The sequence below is a fragment of the Zonotrichia albicollis genome, chromosome 3, assembly GCF_047830755.1.
Source record: "Zonotrichia albicollis isolate bZonAlb1 chromosome 3, bZonAlb1.hap1, whole genome shotgun sequence".
Taxonomy (NCBI): domain Eukaryota; kingdom Metazoa; phylum Chordata; class Aves; order Passeriformes; family Passerellidae; genus Zonotrichia; species Zonotrichia albicollis.
Window position 1 is genome coordinate 49,097,288 of NC_133821.1, and position 18,513 is coordinate 49,115,800.

General features: G+C 36.5%; 1 protein-coding gene across 10 annotated transcripts in view; it reads left to right on the forward strand.

The window, feature by feature from the left end:
• Positions 1-18,513, forward strand: part of QKI (QKI, KH domain containing RNA binding) — a 171,468-nt gene that overhangs the window by 57,592 nt on the left and 95,363 nt on the right. For all 10 annotated transcript variants that reach the window (XM_074537362.1, XM_074537363.1, XM_074537364.1 and 7 more), the window contains exon 3: positions 4,801-4,917. In XM_074537362.1, the coding sequence (XP_074393463.1) occupies positions 4,801-4,917 (117 nt within the window). The remainder of the gene's footprint in view (positions 1-4,800; positions 4,918-18,513) is intronic.

Consider the following 18,513-nt stretch of genomic DNA (forward strand, 5'->3'; position numbering starts at 1 on the left):
GAAACCAAATGCTGGATTACCAGAAAGACAGATACATTGCTCAGCTTTTGTCATGGATCACGAGTAAAGAAAGGGCTCCTTTTTTGTGTGTTTATAATATTTCTCTGAATTTCGCAGTTTATTTTATCTTAAAGTGTGCTTAAAGTCAGCGTGAAGGGGAGAGCATCTTTTGGTTTTGTTGTAAAGAGGAACTACTGAGCTTTTCTTGAGACTTTGCTTAAAATAATGTTTAGTCCAGGTACGAAAAGTACTCAAATACACAAATTGTACCTAAGAACATAAAAGCTTTTGAAAACTTTTCTTAATTTCCTTGAGTTAAAATAGATTTGAAGAATAGCTTGTTTTTGGCTTTTTTCCAGTGATAAGTAACTGACTCTGCAAAATCAATGTTTAGTAAGTCACTGGAACATTTGCTAATAAGATTGTAGAATAAATGAGTTTTTAATTGAGGTAAATAATTGTTTAATCAAATGCATATGTTTATGTTCTTTCTTGCTAGATTTGGATATTTTAATCAAATTGGATTTTTTCAAATTCATTTCCCTTAATGAAGTAAAGAATTTCTTTCGTAAGTTAAATTAGTTCTTACCACATCTTATATTCATATTTCAAAGGAAAACACAAAATGCGAAAGTCATAACAGAAGTATGAAATTTAGTACTTGTCTGCCTCAAGTTCCACAGATTTTAACGTGCGTGGCAAGATCCTTAAACACTGCATTTCCTATACTGTAAGAACCAGACACATTTCTTCGTAGTCTCTTATTAAGCAGCTCTGAGTCTTTAGCATGGTTCATTCTTACTTTTCTTCATTACTTTTGTTCTGGGCATGGGGACTGGTGAGGACTAAAAAAGTACCTGGTCTGCTTAGGAAGTAGCTGTTCTATATGTAGGCAATAGAAGATGTTTTTATCAGGGGGTTTCTTATACAGTGGACTTGTTAGGTAGGTCACCACGTGGAAATTTTGTTGATTCTTGTGAGCGCTGGTTGCTGCAGAATGATCATAAATATTCCAGAGTAAGTAGAAACATTAGGATTTGGAGATCTTTTTTCCCCCAGTACATTTGGAGCTGCTTAAACACTTGGACTAACAAAGATCCTCATGTGCAGTCTCCCAAGATATGCTGTCTCTTTTTTCTTTAAGGATGTGTGTTTGGGACATCATCTCAAGCAAAGACAACAACTGTCTTACAGACCAGCAAGATCCAGTAGTGTTTTGTACATGCTGAAAACTTCAAACGTGAAAAGTTGGCAAAGTAAGGGAATGTGAGGGTGATGATGCAGAGAAGCAGGCAGAGGGAATGTGAGGGTGATGATGCAGAGAAGCAGGCAGAGGGAGAGCAACAAGGGTGTAGTAACTGGATGGAACTTCAGCACCTGAGCTCCACTAAACACTTGTAATTCTTGGCTTTTAGGATGCTCTTGTGTTTGTGTGTCACACTATCTTCTGGAAGTTGTTCTGATTAGTTCTGATTTTGACTTGAGGAAGATTTGAGCACATGGAAATAAAACTGAGGAAAACGATTGGGGAAAAACCACTAGTAAAAAACTTTTCATAGATAAATATATTGGGTGTAGAGAGATTTTAATCATAGTGGAAGGAGAGACTGACTCCATTTGATTGCTTTTTCTCTGTTGTTGATGTGGAAGCAGTTAATCTTAGCTTAAGCCACTTCTGCTTAATTTTTAGCACAATCCCACTTTTCAACATGTGTGAAGTTAGATACATTCCAAGTAGTGCAGCATTAAATTGGTCAAATTGATTTCTGAATTCTCTGGGGATGAGGTGAATCCTACAGTAGTCAAATGCAAAGTGAGAAACATGTCAGGAAATCAAGGGGAAATATTCTTAGCTTTGTCTCTGTACAAATGTTAGAACAAACAGTATTCCTGAGCACAGGTGTGTTATTTATAGATGAACACAATGCAGTGATGAGCGTGTCTGGGTGACAATATGAGACGAAGAGCACGAGAAATAGAGTTAAATGTTAAGAATGGTCTTCTGAATTTGTCAGATGTCCTGTTCTGATAATTCTGTTTGATAGTCTAGCTGGCCTGACAGGCAAGAGAAGCAGTAGCTGCAGATACAACTGGACTCTGACAAAACTGTCTAACATGAAGGCTCACTCTGTGTTCCTGAGTTGTGATCTTGCTGGTCACTACTCTGTCTTTGCAACAAAAGAGTCTGAATTATGATTTTCTATGAGTTCTGAGCTTGGACTTTTAAGATGGTTATCTGAGAAACTGAATACTGACAGTGGTACATTGGTACAAAAGGTAGGGGATCATTTGTTAAACCAATACTTGGCTTTATCTATGATACTTGATTACTGATGATTGATTAAGACTGCACCCCAGGTGGGGTCCTGCAGTGTGCTCCTTCATCTTGTATCTCTAACACACTGAAGAAAATTTGGTTGGCAGGATAGAAAGTATGCTTAGAAAGAAATTAGGTCATTACCAAATGCTGTTAAAGTCAGTTTTGAATTTTAATTCTGTCTTGAAATTACTGTGCCTGAAGTCAACAACATGAAATTTGTTACACAAATGTAGAGCAGTTGTAGGGGGCATAAAAGTTTCATATTAATATAAAACTAGGGGACAAAATCAAGGCTGAGATAATGGAGAAGAGTATTTGGGGACAGTGAATGTTAAACATAGGAACTGAATTTTTGAGGGAGGGAAAGAAACAACCTGGGATATGTTAATAAGAATGCAGGTAATAAGATCTAATTGTTCTGAGTAACTTAACATCATTGAGATTTCAGTAGAAGTACTGCCTGGTCTAGGCATCCTGCTTTTAGATATCATCAAATTCTAGGGCCCAGGAGAGGCAGTGGGAACAGGCAGCTGTTTGGAAGGAGCAGCTATACAAAAATACTCCAAGTGTTAATATGTACAGTTTGGAAGGAAAAGGTTGCATACTTCAATAAACTTGCAAACTTCAGGGTAATACAGATTTCTCCCTTTTTTATTTTTTTTCTTTGTATCCTGTATTGTTCTATTTATTTTTTTTATCCAAAGTATGTTATTATTTGATTTTTCTTTTACTCATAGTCCAAATTAATGAAACATTAAAGATTACTGTTTTTCTTGGGAGATGGAGAATATAGCAATAGTCAGCTTTTGTGTTGGTTAAAGTATTGATTTCAAATCAGCTTTGCAATATTCTTTTAGCATTATGAGTGGAGTGGCACAGATATCTAAAGTTTTAGTGTGCAGAAGTGTGGATGTGGAGAAAAGCAAGATACTGTTCATGTAAAACAATGATACAATTTTCATATTAAAAACAAAATGTGTAACATGTAAGATTTTAATAATATTTCACAGCTGAACTTTATTACTTGTAGCTAGTTCATTGCTTTATCAAAGCTTAGTGAATGTTTCTTTAATTTCTTATGATTCACAGTTTCTGTGTGTGTTCACAAGTTCCTTTTGTCTTCACTACACACCCCCTCACCTCCCTGTGGTTGATTCAGACTTCATAATATGTCTTTGTTTTCTGAGCTTGCAATACTAAATAACTTTGGGAGTATATATTCCCAGAATAGTTTAGCTGCTGTGAAACACTGCTAATTTTCTTAAAGAACTTTAATTTCCTTGCATTCATAATTTCTGCTTACTCTTAAATCATTTCTGGTCTTTGCAGTTTCATAAGGATTTCAAATACATTGAGTTTTAGTACTCAAGCCCAGTTTTAATTAGCTGAGGAAATGAAAGCCAACAACTTCTTCACAATTCCATTGAATAACTTTGTTTACCAGGATCTAAAATATCCAGAGCAGAACGTTACAGCAGAGTTTCTGTTCTTTTAATTTCTTCTTTGAATTTAATGTTCAGTCTGAAACTTCTTAGTTTATCTATCATTTGAACTGGTGCTTCATCTTGGCACTGCAGTTGTCACAGAATGAGGCTCTGTGTTCTCAATGCTACCATCACTTAGTGCTTTTTTTATTTATGTCATAAATAAATTATTTCAGAATGTGTGGTTGAAATAATGAGAGAGGAAAAGCTCTTGAAAATAACTAGGAAATAATGTTATGTATGGCTAAATGGTGGTATTACTGTGTTGAGTGTAGGCAGGGGGCTGTATGCTGAAGTCAGCCAATTAAACATGAAATGCTTGCTTTATTTGTATGTACAACTAAATAAATGAAACAGTTTACAAAAAGTGATGTGCTTTTGTTGTGTCTGTATAGACACATAACTTTTTATATATACAAATATTTTATATATATATATGTGTGTGTGTGTGTGTATGTATGACAACACCATATTTTTAAGAAATGTTGCCCATGAAGCCTAAAATAAACACAAAAGAGGCCTCACTTGTTTTTTCTGAAGGAAATGCCAAGGCTTGGGTGGATAAAGAAGGGTTATTTTTGATGTCCTTCCAGACTGAGTGCCCAGCCCTCCCTGTGTGTTTCCTTGCCATGGTGCACCTTGTTGGCCTATGCATGAGCACGTTAGTGGTGAGGGAGCAGCTCAGAGTTTCTGTAAGAGCTTGTACAACATAATGAGGAGGAAATTAGGAGCTGCTGCTGCTGATGTAGACTACCTGATGTTACATCTAAAAGACCTAGTTCCACCTGAGACTTGTATCCCCAAAGCTGGAGTCACGTGGGTACTTAATGTATGAAAACAAAACAGTACCTAACTGATTTTTCAACCTCAGGCATTTAGTGTGCTGTCCTAAGCCATTAAACACTTGATATTTTTAGACACATAAATACATCTTGTTAAATTTCAAACTAATTTTATTTATTGATTTTTTAGAAATTATTTATTTTTTTCTTTCAGTTTAACTTTGTTGGAAGAATCCTTGGGCCCAGAGGACTAACAGCTAAACAGCTTGAGGCAGAAACAGGATGCAAGATAATGGTCCGAGGGAAGGGCTCAATGAGGGACAAAAAGAAGGTAAGGTCTTGAAGGGCAGTGTAGTTTCAGATGCATAATTTTGTTTTCTACTGGAGAATAAGCTCATGTCTCTCATTCTTGTTGTGTTCTTACTATTATGCTTTTTTGTTCTCTAATGTCTTACACAGGCTTAGTAAATAACGTGGCTGTCCTGAAGAAGTAAAATGTGCACACTCCATAATTCTGCAATTGGAAGTCTTAACTAGCAATTACAAAGTATTCTAAAGTAATAATTAACTTTGAATTGTGTCACATTTCATAAGGTAAAGGTACCAATAGAAATTAAATGTATTTTTCTAGGAAAGAGCTGTTCATCTCAAAGGTCTTATTAATAACTGTATTGTACTGAATTACCAAAGTATTGATTTGTGCATGGAGTGTGGATTGGGGAAAAAAAAGTTAAATGTATTTCTGGCAGTCACTTCTCTCTGAGTGAAGCAAAAAGCACTGTGTTGGTTTTGTTTTGTGTTCAGGTGGAGTTGCAAAGTAATTAGGCTGTTCTTGCCGTGGCCTGGAATATGCATGCTCTGCCCATATGAATGGGCAAACTGCATGAGAGAGCCTTCCTGAATGTCAAGCTGCTCTCGTGGTAACTCTGTTTTTCTAGGTTTATTTTCTAGCTGTTTCTCTCTACCTCTGGCTACTGCTGCTGAAGTTGCACCACCATCACCACCATCTCCACTGTAGTTTTGAATGTTTCCTCTTTGTTCCCAAAAATACAGTTTCTTTTTATTCTTTTTTAGGAGAAACCCCCCCCCCCTTTTCCTTGCATGATCAGCCACATAATACATTCTATTGATAGGTATATAGTACGTAACAATTACAACAGAAAGTTAATACCTACCCAGGGAAACATCTTTTTCTTCCCAGAGCTTATAAATGTGTTACCTTCAAATTTCATTTAATGTCTCTTGTTTTCATAATCTGGTGGAATATGATCGCCGTCCTTTGTCTTACTCTACCATTGTTGTAGTTTTTGGAGTGTGTGAATTGCCAGTTAGGGAATCACCGAGTGGTGGGGGTTCACTCCTCAGGCAGAGGCACCATGTCCAGGTTCCCTAGGACCATGCCCAGGTGCTGCTAGGTGTAGGGTCCTCCTAGCACTGTGCTTCAAATCCTGTCCTGTCCTGTGGGAAGTCGTCTCTCTAGACAGCTTGGGCAGGTTTAATTTCTGGGGAAGTATTTTTTGACTGATTTCCCCTATTCTTCACGCCTTTTTTTTTTTAGTTGTGCTTTTTTACAATTCACAGAAGATTAGGCCGTGGGAGTTACTGGAGTCTTTTATTTAAGAAAAAGACTAGAAGAACTGATACCACCTTAGTCACCTATTTAAGTTTAGTAAGAAAGGAAAACTACCTTCAACAGGGACAAGTATGGCAGATCAGATAAAACCTCATACAAATTAAAAACTAGAAATTGATCCAGTCAGCACTTGAATGCCCATTACAGCTTCAAAGCTGGGCTCTCTCGTAATTTTTAAACATAGAGTTCTTGACCATTGAAAATTTAATGAGATAATACTGCAGTTAGTGTGAAATATATTTGAATGACATCATATTATAACATAATTTGGTATTTGTATACCAAGCAGTATGATATAGATTGTAAACCAGTGTTTGGTGCCAAATAATTTTCTTAAGAAAACTGATTTTCATACCATTCAGTCTTAATATTTTCGACTCATTTCCTTTCCTGAGGTGATTTGTATTGGTCATTAGTTTACATTTTTCAGAGAAGACTTTTTGGTGCTAATACCACTGTTGATGAAGTAGGAAGAATTTCATAGTACTTGATTATGGTGCACACCAATAAGATATTTCTTGTAAAAATAATGATTTGGAAGCTTATCATTAATCATTGCCATGATTTAAGACATGGCAATCGCAGACAGAAGAAAGAATGAGTGACATCTCTCAGTCTGAAGCACGAGTATACTTCTTGCTGTTGACTGTTGCCTCTTTTCCTGATAAATTATACTTACAGGTTTTTTTAGAGTTGCTGTTGTTTGGAAAAGTCAGTATTTTAGATTTTTTTTTTCACTGAATAGTTTTGAAATTTGGAAGAGATAAGAGATGCAGGTTAATATTTTAGATGCATTTTGTGAGTATAATTTATACCTGCAAACCTGATTTCCCAGCGCTAATTATAAAAGAAAGTTTATTAGTTGTAGGAAGGAGTAATTACTAAAGCAGTGTCAATCTTAGTGACAGCTACATGGTACTCAATACTTGAATAAACTGTCAACGTGCTTTTGCTGCCTTGCTAGTAGTTGCAGAATCCAAGAGAAAATACTAAGACTGACATTCTGGAAAACAAACCATCCAGATATGCTCTGCAGAGAATTTTGCTTTGCTCTGTGATCCTATGAAAGAAGTAATGAATTAGGAATCCTTGTCATGTGGCCAAAATACTTGAACTGGCATCACATCTTTTAAACTTGCTGACAGATTCTCTCCAGAAAGCAGGGGAAAGCCTCAAATTGTTTGTAGTTGAGGCTCAGCTGGTAATCAGAATATCTCTCTCTAGGCAGCTTTCAACAAATTTAAAATCAAAACCTTAATTACTGAGAATACTGTGATTAGAGCCTAGGGGTACTTGAAGGAGATTATTGGGAAGGGGAAAGGGGTTGCAGGCATTTATCAAATGCTAATGAATGTGTAACTTTATTAAGACCAAGGCATTTTTTGCTCAGTCTGAATGTATCTTTTATTAGGTGAACAAGAAAACTAATAAGTTGCACACCAGTTAAAGGATGTGTGTAGTGACGACTGTCCAATGATGAATAAGCAAAACATTTTTTTTGCATCTCCCCTGTCTTACATCAATTCTGTAAAACAGGCATTGATGTGCCTCAGCCCTGTGCTCTTTAACACACTGCCAGTATCTCACTTTAGAGAGGGGTATGAAGCCCAACAGCATCAGCATGCTGGCTTGTGGCAGCCTTGGTCAACTCTGTTGGGTTTTTTCCATTTCTTTCTACTGTTAGACAGGAATCTCCCCTGGAACAGTGTGTGATGAGAGAGCATAATTCATTTTTACTTCACAAGGAAGCCATCTCATTATGATATACAGAATATTTTTTCTTACAATTGCTACTTTCAATAGGAGGACAAGCAGCTAGCAGGTCTAAATTTGAAGAACTCTGTGCCTTCATCTTCTGTAGCAGCTTTAAGTCTGTTACACTTCACTCTGTATTATATGATTTGATCTGATTTATGATTTCTGACCTACTTGTTCCAGCTTACTTGTTCCTACAATCCTGCTTACCTTGCAAGCAGAAACATAAGGTTTCATGAAAGACATGCTCTCACTTAGTAGCAGTCTTGACCTTTGACTTGTGCAGAGTTCTTATAGTAAATAGATAATGCCATTTCTCTAAATTCTCCATTTTGCTGTATTTATAGTATAGACTAAAAAGGAATTAGAAAAACCCTGTCCTTGGTACCTGCATGTAGTTTGAGGAAAATATCAGAGGGGAAAAATTTATCTGTCTTGTGATCAGGATATTTTATTAAATTTAAATGCTGTGTAGTATTACATATTTGTAATATTTTTTTGCCTTTTAGGCTTTGAAATATCATCTGATAAACTTTGTTTTCAATGGAAAGGCTTAAACATTCTGTTTAGCTAATAAAGTGGTGTTAGTGACATCAGATAATACATTGTTTTGTGTTGTTGAGCAAGCCCTGTTATTGCCACCTTAATTATAAGATGCTTAGCTTTTATATTCTGTGTCAAGTACTATGTGTGAGCAAATCTGAAAGTTCTGGTGCTGGCACACATGTTGAAATGCAGATATTGAGCATGTGCAAGGAAATGAAGTTGTTCTGTGTTTCAAAATGGAAGGCTGACCAGCCATCATTGTTCTTCAATTCCAGGGGTCAATTCCTTGGCTGAGGCCTGCTGCCTCTAACACATGGCTCTGCACAAAAGCATGCCGGTGCTGTTTGATGATCACACATCTGTGTTGGCAAATGGTGCTTTGGAATGGCAGTTTGAAAAAATCTTGCACCTAGTTGCAAAGGTGGGGTTTTTGACTCTGTCAGTACCTTTAGGAATATTAGGGGAAAAAATACTTTAAATGACTGGGGAAAGAGACATGTGAAAGTGAGAGCAATTTCGTATTCATAATACATGACTAGAGTGATTGTCCTTTTATTTAAAAAATATCCCTTTTTGACAATACTGGTGAAGCTTCTGGAGGTAGATCAGATGCTTACTTTTACATTTATAACTATAACTATTAGAATCCCTTGTCAATGTCCATCCTTAAGGATGCTGTTTATTAAACTGACTTCTAGTTACTGGAAACTGACTGAGACAGTGTGGAGCAGCAGCTGAGCATGTTTGAGATGCTGGGCTCTGCTTGGTTAATTTCTGTGGCAAATCAAAGCTGCAAGTGTTTGACTGTTACATTCATTTGAATGGCCATCAGCTTCCATGACTATCCATTAAAAGCCATTGTATGAGCACACTCCTGAGCTGAGTCTGGGACATGGCTTGTACAGCATGTGTGCTGAATCTGCTGCATTCAGGTTATAAATTTGGAATAGAAAATTACTGAAGGCATTCAGAATAAAGTGTTTAGCATGCTACCCTGAGAACTTCACAACTTCATATACTTCAGGGTCTTCTACAGTGACATTTCCTCTGAACACATTTTTTCATAGGCATTTATGTCTTGATTAAGTTGGATTTCTCAAACTGATCAGGCTTGGGAGGCTTTTTTCATGCTTAATTTTTGGCTACTACAATAACTGGCCTTTTATATTTAAACCAACTCTAAACAAACAAGTGTTAATGTAAACTCACATATTTGTTGTATCACAACTGCTGTTTCAGCACTGGTGTTTAAGATTATACTTAGTGGTCGATACTGCTTTGTCTTCCTTAGAGGTTCATTGTAAAACATAAGATGTGCTGAAAATATTTTTTTTGTAAGCTAATTTATTTTTTTTTAAGTAGTGGGTATCTGAGGAAATGGGCTTTTCTGTTCCAGTTTCAAAACCTTAATTTCATTTGTAACTAGCTATTTTGAATACAAGGGGAATTGTAAAGCTGTATTTTATTATTATTATTTTTATTAAAGAATGGTTGAAGCGTGGCCTTTCTCCCCAGACAAAACAGAGGCCTCTCGAGTTATATCCCTGGTAATATTTGAGCCAGTGACCCTTTCAAGAATTTACACTATTAGCTATTAGCATAGACCAAAAAAATCACAAAAAAAAAAGTCCTTTTACCAAAGTGTTGATTTAATTATATAATTAAATGCTAAAGATTATTGAATTTATAATTCTTTTAAATAGAGTTTCTGCTAGACAGTGGTGAAGGCAATAGATGTTATTTCTCACTGACAGCAGACTCCTTTTAAGCCTGTTCCTGGGGGTTTTGTACTTCATAGATTCTAGAGTATTATCTTTGGAATCTTACCCTCATACATCTTTTCTTTAAGTAAAAAATGTTCAGTTCACAATGACAGTAGTGACGAATGCAGGCGCAACTAGCGTAGTTATGTATGGGAATGCAAATTTTACAAGAGAACATTTTCCTGAAGTTTTATATAAGATTTGACAAACGCTTCTTATTTGAAATAATTTATTTCGAGAGTATTTTCATAGCAGCCAGGGGAATGCTCTTACTTTCAAGAGCAGAATGGTTTTATTTTGAAGGGGAAAAGAATTAGGTGCCTGAGGACCTTAAAAATTATTACAAGGCAATATTAGTCTTTCAGAAAAAATTACTGATACATATCTGATGCAATGCATCTCTTAAATGGTTTATTTCGTACATACTTCTACCCTTTATTGGCTAGATACTGACTATACCCAATGTATATTGGATATATTTCTACGTGGGCTCAATACAAAGTTGAGGTTTGAGCAGATTTTAACACTGCTAAGACATGAGTTTTCCTGTGTAATATGAAAAGTGGCTGAAGCCTTTGGCTATGATTAACTTTGCTATCAAAAATTCATTATATGTCATTTTGTTCTGAAAGCAGTTGAGTTGAATTGGCTTTTGAGCTAATTAAATATAGAAATAACTGACTTTAACAAAATGCTTCTTTTTAATGCCATTAAGTACAGTGGAAACTGAGAACTGTAGAAGTGTAATCAAAGCCCTGCTAGTTGAAGTCTGCTTATATTATGCTTTCATTACATTTGTTTTTCTGTCTGTTCCCTGTGAGAAAAAATCCTTATGAGCAAGCAGTGAGAGAATCTAGATATATTTTGAAATTAGAGAAAAGTAGCACGAAGTGTAGTGGAAAAAAGTATATCAAGGGAATCCTGAATCACTGCCTGAACATCTGTGTATAAACAAGTCTGGTTTATAAATTAAAATGCTGTGTCTATTGAACAGGAATTGACTCATCCTGTAGCATGGCAGAAGTTCTCTTTCTGCAGAATTACTCCCAAGCTTTTGTGAGGTGGGAAGCACAGTGAGTGTTAATTGTGTTCGGAAAGGTTGAGCAGGTTTCAGCTCACAGCGGTTTGTATCTGGCATTTGAATAGAAGTTTTGAAAGGCTTGGGAGAGACTGCACACAGAATCGTTTTGAGATGCTGACCAAATTGTCTGCAAACATTTATCTGCATTTTACTTTGTCTAGCAAAGTAGTGAAGCAAGGTTTAAATAATGAAAATCTACTGTTACCTGAAATTTTTTTCATGGTAACATTTCTAACTTTTTAAAGAATTAATGCTGTGATGATATTGCTTACCAGAAATAATTTGTTTTCAGGACTGCATTTCAGTGTGTTTGTTCAGTATTATGCAACTGTGCCTGCAATTCTCTGTGGGAAAGGCCGTACTTTGTTTGAGGCTTGTGGGAATTTTCTTGTGCCTGCATGAAGATTGAGTCTCCTTCAGTGTGGGAATGGAGTTGGAGCTTGCTGTTTCAGGGGGAAAGCAGCCTGCCTGTGTGATTCCCGAGTAGCTGTCACTTCCTGGCACTTATGGGTTCTCCTCATTTTTTAGGTGGCTTCTGGCAGGCAGAATAGAGGCAAGTGGTTGTTTCCCATAGTGGATATGGCTCCTCAGGGTCTTATTTAGCAATTTGATTGAGACTGATAGGAAGGCTCTTTAGCGTGGAGTAAAAGAGAAAGCACAAAATAAGAACCACTGCTGTTGAAACCAAATACTTAAATTACTAATTGAATATTTAGAAGATAGAGGTATTTGACTTCATGCTATTTTATTGTTTTCCAAATAGAGACAAGTAATCAAGGTACTGGATTCCTTGCCAACTGGATGGTAACAATCACCAAATGTAATTCCTAAAATGAGTGATCAGTTTGCCATTTCAATTTTTTATAGATGGTGACTTTCCTTAGGTTTTCTGGCTTAGTATTAGCCTTTGTCATGCCTAGACTTGGACTGAAATGGATATTGTTAATCACAGGCTACACCTCTGCTCTGTATGGCCTACAGTACCATACATTAGGCATATGAATGAAATTTAGGTAGCTGTGTAGCTGTTAATAAGGATGTGGCAGTACCCTCACTTATCCAGCTATAGTAAACAAAACTTTTTTGTTAGACTTTACACTTTTATGGTAGAGGAAGGCATTTATTGATAGATGATTGGATATTTTTTGTTAACCTTTCATAAGAGAGATTAGCAGCTTCTGTCATATAATTTCTACCTTTTTTCACATCTTTTTAGGCAGTAAATGGGGAATGTTTTGATAAATACAGGACTCACTGAAGTGCATGCACACTGAATATATCTTTAAAAATTTGCTTACAACTCAAGCCAGTTCTGTTTAAAGTGTGTGTTAAGCATATTCATGAAAAAATGAAAGCTTATTTAAATGTTTGGTAAGGCCAAGTACACAAATCTGTTTCTCTGTTGTAGAGAACTTGTTACTCTTATAGTAGTAGAGCACTCCAGGCAATGCTCTAAGACTGTTTAACTTAGTAGAATCTGATATTCTATGTAAATTTTCTGATTTAAGTGCCACAATCTTGCCATGGAACAAACACAACACACAGTATTTATGCTTTCTTGGCGCATTTGTTCATGTTATAGATTCTTGAATGTAATTTGACTCATAAGTCAGTTCAGCACTACATTCCTCCATGACAGACAAAATCTTGTCCTAATCTTAATAGCTTGAAATGAAGAAAACATTAGGCTGGTTTTGGGTGTTGAAAGATCTGCAAAACACTGACTGAATTCAGGCAGTAGCTTTTGTGGGCCTGATAGAATGGTTTAACTGGCAGCTGAAGCAACAGGAAAATGGGCTTTAGGAAAAAAAATGGGAATATCGAATTATTGGTTGGCTTCCTAAGTGGTGTTACAGAATTCTGTACAAAATTTGATAAGAATGGATGGAATCAGTACAGGGAGGAGATGTCACGTCAGTATAAAAATGTCAAGAATTTGACACAGTTGCTGGGAAACACCAGGATGTTTTGATGTGTGAAGAACTAAAGTTTGTGGGAAGTGAACATATGTATAGTACTGTGGAAAGTAGCCCAAAATAATTTACAGAGGAGCAGTTACATTTTCACAGCCAAAATGTGAAATGTGTGTTTTGTTTTCTTACTGAGTCTTTCATAGAATATTCTGAGTTGGAAGGGACCTTTCAGGATCATTGAGTCCAACTCCTGGCCCTGCACAGGACACCCCAAGAATCACACCATGTGCCCAGGAACATTGTCCAAACTCTCGTTGAATTCTCTCAGGTTTGATGCTTCCCTGGGGAGCCTGAGTCTCTCTCTTTTTCCTCTCTTCTTCTCCTCCTTCCTCTTCATAATGTTCCTGCTACTTTGAACCTAGATCAACTTTTCTGGGCTTTTTCCCATCCCTCTTTTATTATTTCTCCCTTGTTTCATAAATTATATTAATTTTCCTTGATTTGACATAAGTTTCCTCTTCGTTCTCTCTAGAAATCTTCTCTGGATATCTTTTTCCATCTTGGTCCTTGAGTATCTCCTCCTCACTGGTCATGTGCTTTATAAATTATTGTAATAAAAGGAAGGTTAATTTCTGTGGTGTGTCATTTATTCTCTGAGAATACAATTAGATGACATGAAAGTGCACTAGAATGAGTTTTGGTTTCTAGCAATACTTGATATACTTGCATTATGGTGGCAAACGATGTAAACACTGGTGTTTAGAAACAGAGTTGTAACTGGGGAATCTGAGTAATGCAGGCAAGGAAGATTACACAAGGCAAAAGGAAATAATGATACACTTCTCATGCTAGTAACTAGCAGTTAAAATTATTTAACATGCATAAGACTGAATGGGAAGAAAAAATCCAACAGCAAAAATATACAAAGGAAATTATTTCCTGAGAGTCAGGGTGATAGTGCAAATTCACCAGTGTGCTTGCCTTGAAGTTACTGGAAGGTGAACTCTGAATGCAATAGCTTTTGAAGAGGTGTGGAGAGCAGACAGCCATGTTGCTCTCACACTTGGCTAGAAGTTTCTGTAGGTAAGTTGTAGGCATGACATGAGGATTGAGTAGAAATAAAAGGTTAAGGTTAATTAGTATCTCAGAATTCCTGAAACCTTTTTGATTCCTGGCACAACTAAAAATAGGCAATGTAATTATGAGCCAAACTGCTCTTTCTTTTAGATATAATTTTAGAAGTGTGCTAGTGGTATTTTTGAATGCACAAATGGAAGGGATTTTACTTCAGGAGCAAAGAACAGCCTGTTAATTGAGTGACTTTATCTGGCATGTGGGCAGTGAGTGCATATAACTTGAATGTTTGGGTGTAAATACTGATGTAAATTATTATATTAATTTTTTCTGTCTGGTAAATCTGATGTAGGTGTGACTTTGTTCCTAATCTTCCTGTACTGTTCTGTGATCAGGTGCTGTGGCACAAGGTTGATACCATTGTTTCCAGTGAGGGCAGCATTTCATGGAGTTGGATGTTCTGGTATGGGGTTATTTAACTATCTGGACAGTTTTTTTGAAATTATTTTCTTCTATATTGATTGGTTGGTATTGTAATGATTTCTTTGTTAGATTTTTTTTTCTACACTGTGATAGTGAAGCAGTGACAGCACTGGGTCCATTCTATGGTAAAGTTGCTGTGAACTTCAATTGCATGTTTGTCTTGAATAAGAAAAAATAGTTTTCTGAAAGATGGGACTCATAATTAATAACATCTCTGCCACTGCTTGTGGGCTCTGGAGGATTTTTATAAATGTATGTCTGGACTGTTCAGTCCTGAGCCACACAGAAACTGTTAATACTTGTGTGGCAGTCAGAGTGATAAAGGATTGAAAACCACGTTTAGCTGACTGAATGCACCTGAAATACCTGACTGTTTTAATTGATCCACAGAAAGGAATTATTTCAGAGCTGCTGAAGATTCTGAGCTACTGATTTCAAATGCTGCCATATTTATAACCATATGTATTGAAGGGAAATTAATTTTTAGGCTTTTGGGGGTCTTGGCAGATATTTTTATTGGCTTGCTGAGCTTGTGAAACATACTATTGCTGATACATAGTTTCAGGAACTAAAAGCTAGTAGTTTACTAATTTTATATTTAATATTAAATTTTATAGAGAGAAATGAGAATTTTCTGTGGTGATAAACTATGTTGTAGTCATTTTCCATCTAGTAAGTGATCCATAAATGACCAAGCAGTCTTTGAGGTGGCTGGGAGATACTCCTGTGTTTCAAGTTGACAGTGCTGGAATTGAATGTTCACTTAAATTTTGACTGACAAAAAGACCTAGAACTTAAATCTCTTAGCTCATTTTGACTCACAACAGCATGAATCAGAAAAGGTCTTAAGATAAGCTGTATTACAAACCAAAATAAGTGATAAATTTTAAAGTTACATGGTTTGAAATACTGAAGCTACTCTGGAAATTAGTATGCAGTGAGGACACAAGGCTACTGCACATACTAAAATTGGTTTTTGCAGCCTGACTAGTGGAATTTTTCAGTATCCAGCCTTTTAAATGATAAGTTCAATTTAGCTTGAAATGTACCTTTTTGGAATAGTTCATTTGGTAGTAAAATTAACCCTCCTTAAAAAAAAAAACAAACCACAGTTCTCCATTTCTAAGAAAAAGCAGATATACTCCTGCAGAAACATTTTGAAGAGGAAAACACATTTACTATTGATTATGTGTTTCTGCTCTTTTAAGGAAGTCTGATTTGGTTATTGCAGGCTCCAGACCTCTTACTTGCAGTCAAATATATGGTTCATGACTTATAGTGAAAGAATCCACCAGGTAGAATAAGGTGTAATGATTTTAATTAAGTCATACCTGGCATATTACTTGTGTTCCTGTGAAACTCTCTTGCAACTGGCTGATTCTGCAAGTTGGAGTATTAAGCATCATAAATTTCATTGGCCAATGCTGTATCACCAATCTTGCCAGAATCAGAAATTGGCAGGAATGTGGCATTTTGAGCATGCTTTTTGGATCCTGGTATTTCACAGCAGGAGATACAGCATTTTCCCAGTGTGTTCTTGGAGGACCATGTGAGAGATGAGGGAGTGTTTGCAGGAGACTGGGAGGGAATGATTTGGGTTCCCTTGTCAGCTGTATCATTTTTTATGTTAGGCTGTAGTGGGTAGGAGTTCAAATACACAGGTTATGTTTGCTGCTCAATCAGTTGTTTATAGCGACCCTTAGGGAAGAAGGAACAGAAGGAATATAAACGTTGCATGGGCAACAACAGCAAGCTGAGTTTTACCTTACTGAAGGCAATGAGTTTTACCTTACTGGCTGGCTAAATAAGGCCCCTGTATTGCAAGGGGAGGGAAAATCACATTGAGTATTTAAGGGGAGGGAAAAAAAAAAAAAGGAAATATGAAGACCCTCAAAATGTCTAATAATTTGTTACATACATATTCATCTGTTAGCTCATAAATGGCAGTTCTTGTAAAAAACCTTTCCAGCTTTTTCTTGGAAATGACTTTGCAGAATGTTTTGGGGCCTACAGCTGGGCTGCAGAGCTAAAATGAATTTTTTCGGGTTTTTGAACAGACCTCTGAATCAGGCATCTCTTGTAATTTTTGCTGCTTTCCTGGCCTTGAAAAAGGATCTCTGCTCCTGTGAGAGACATCTTAAGGGTGGTTGGTGATCTTGGAATCAGCTAGGAAAGCATTTTATTTACTTCAGTTACCTAGCTTGAAAGCTCACCCTGAGGAAAGAACTGCTTCAGCTTCCCCTGTTGGTGTGCATTTCTGCACAGCTCAGTCACTGAACAAATGGGCTTGCTTGTAGGGATCTTTTTTTCCCCCTCCTGTTAGCTTGGAGGTGATTTGTGATCTTTTAAAGAAACAATCTACCAACCCCTGCCCCCATCCCATTTTATTCTTCTGTTTTAGAGTTTTGCAAGAACAAGTTTTCATGCTGTCAGTGGTTGTCCATAGCTTTGGGTAAGACTATTTTATAGATCAGTCCATATGGTTTTGCAGTAGTTGCTTTTTCCTGGTCTCTTCAGAGCTGTTGCCAAACATCCTTTCCCACCATTTTAACCAGTGATCAGTGGATCTCAAGCTGTGGACTTCATCCAAGTGAAATATGTCACAAATAACCAAGGACCTATATGTGGTGTTTAGATGCATGGGAAATTCTAAGTCTGTAATAGAAAGTATCTGTGGGCCTTCAGGGGAGAAAAAGATAAAGGACAGGTGTCAGAATGGCTGTTCTTGCCAAAACTGTACTAAAACTATACCAAAACTATACACATCATTTCAAATAGTGACTTCCTTTCTGCAAGCATATTTGTAAGATACAGTGAAAAACTTGATAATAATTCAGAATCGATTTTCTATATGGGATGAAAAAATACTGATATTCACAATTCAGTGATTTTAGCTGTGACATTTACTACTAACATGTTTGTCATTAAATATATAAACAAATGAGTTTTGGTTAGTTTGATGATGCAGTAAGTTTCGATATTGATGACAACAGTGGTGGAGAAAATGCCCGAAGAAGATGATACGTAGTTTCAACTTCGTTATCCACTATCATGAATATATTAAAGTAATTGTAAGATCGATTTCGCTCCCTGATGAGCAGTGTTCTGAGTAATGTGCACTCCCCTTGCTTCTAAAACACTGATAAATGCAATCTGTTGGAATGTTTTTAAGACAATAGCTATTTAATAAATAGCTTGTGTGTACAGGAGAAAAGAATAAGCTTGATTGCTTACAATCTGACATTTGAAAAAGCTTTTTTTTTGGATCTCTTGTATTTGCATATCTAATTGCTATGTAATCAAAACTAAGTGAACTGTAGCTGCTTGAAACTAAAAAATGAAAGGCAATCATCTTTAAAGGGGGAGATATCCCACTCATACGCAAGCCTGTCTGAATATTCGAATTATTTTCTTCTTGTGTTTAATTATAGGTGTCTGACTGAGCAGTAAATTTATGCCTGTGTATTAAAGGAGTGAATGTGACCCTGAAACATCAGCTTTCCTTTGTTGAAGCAAAGCATTCGCATTGAGAGAACTTAACAGTGTTGTGTATTTTGGTGATAAGGGATTGTGCCAGAGTAGCTGTTAATTACCTGCTTTGTTTGATATTGAAAGTAGTGGTTCCACACTTTTCTTCCCACCAGTGACAGTACTCAATTAAAACTTGTATTAAACAGTG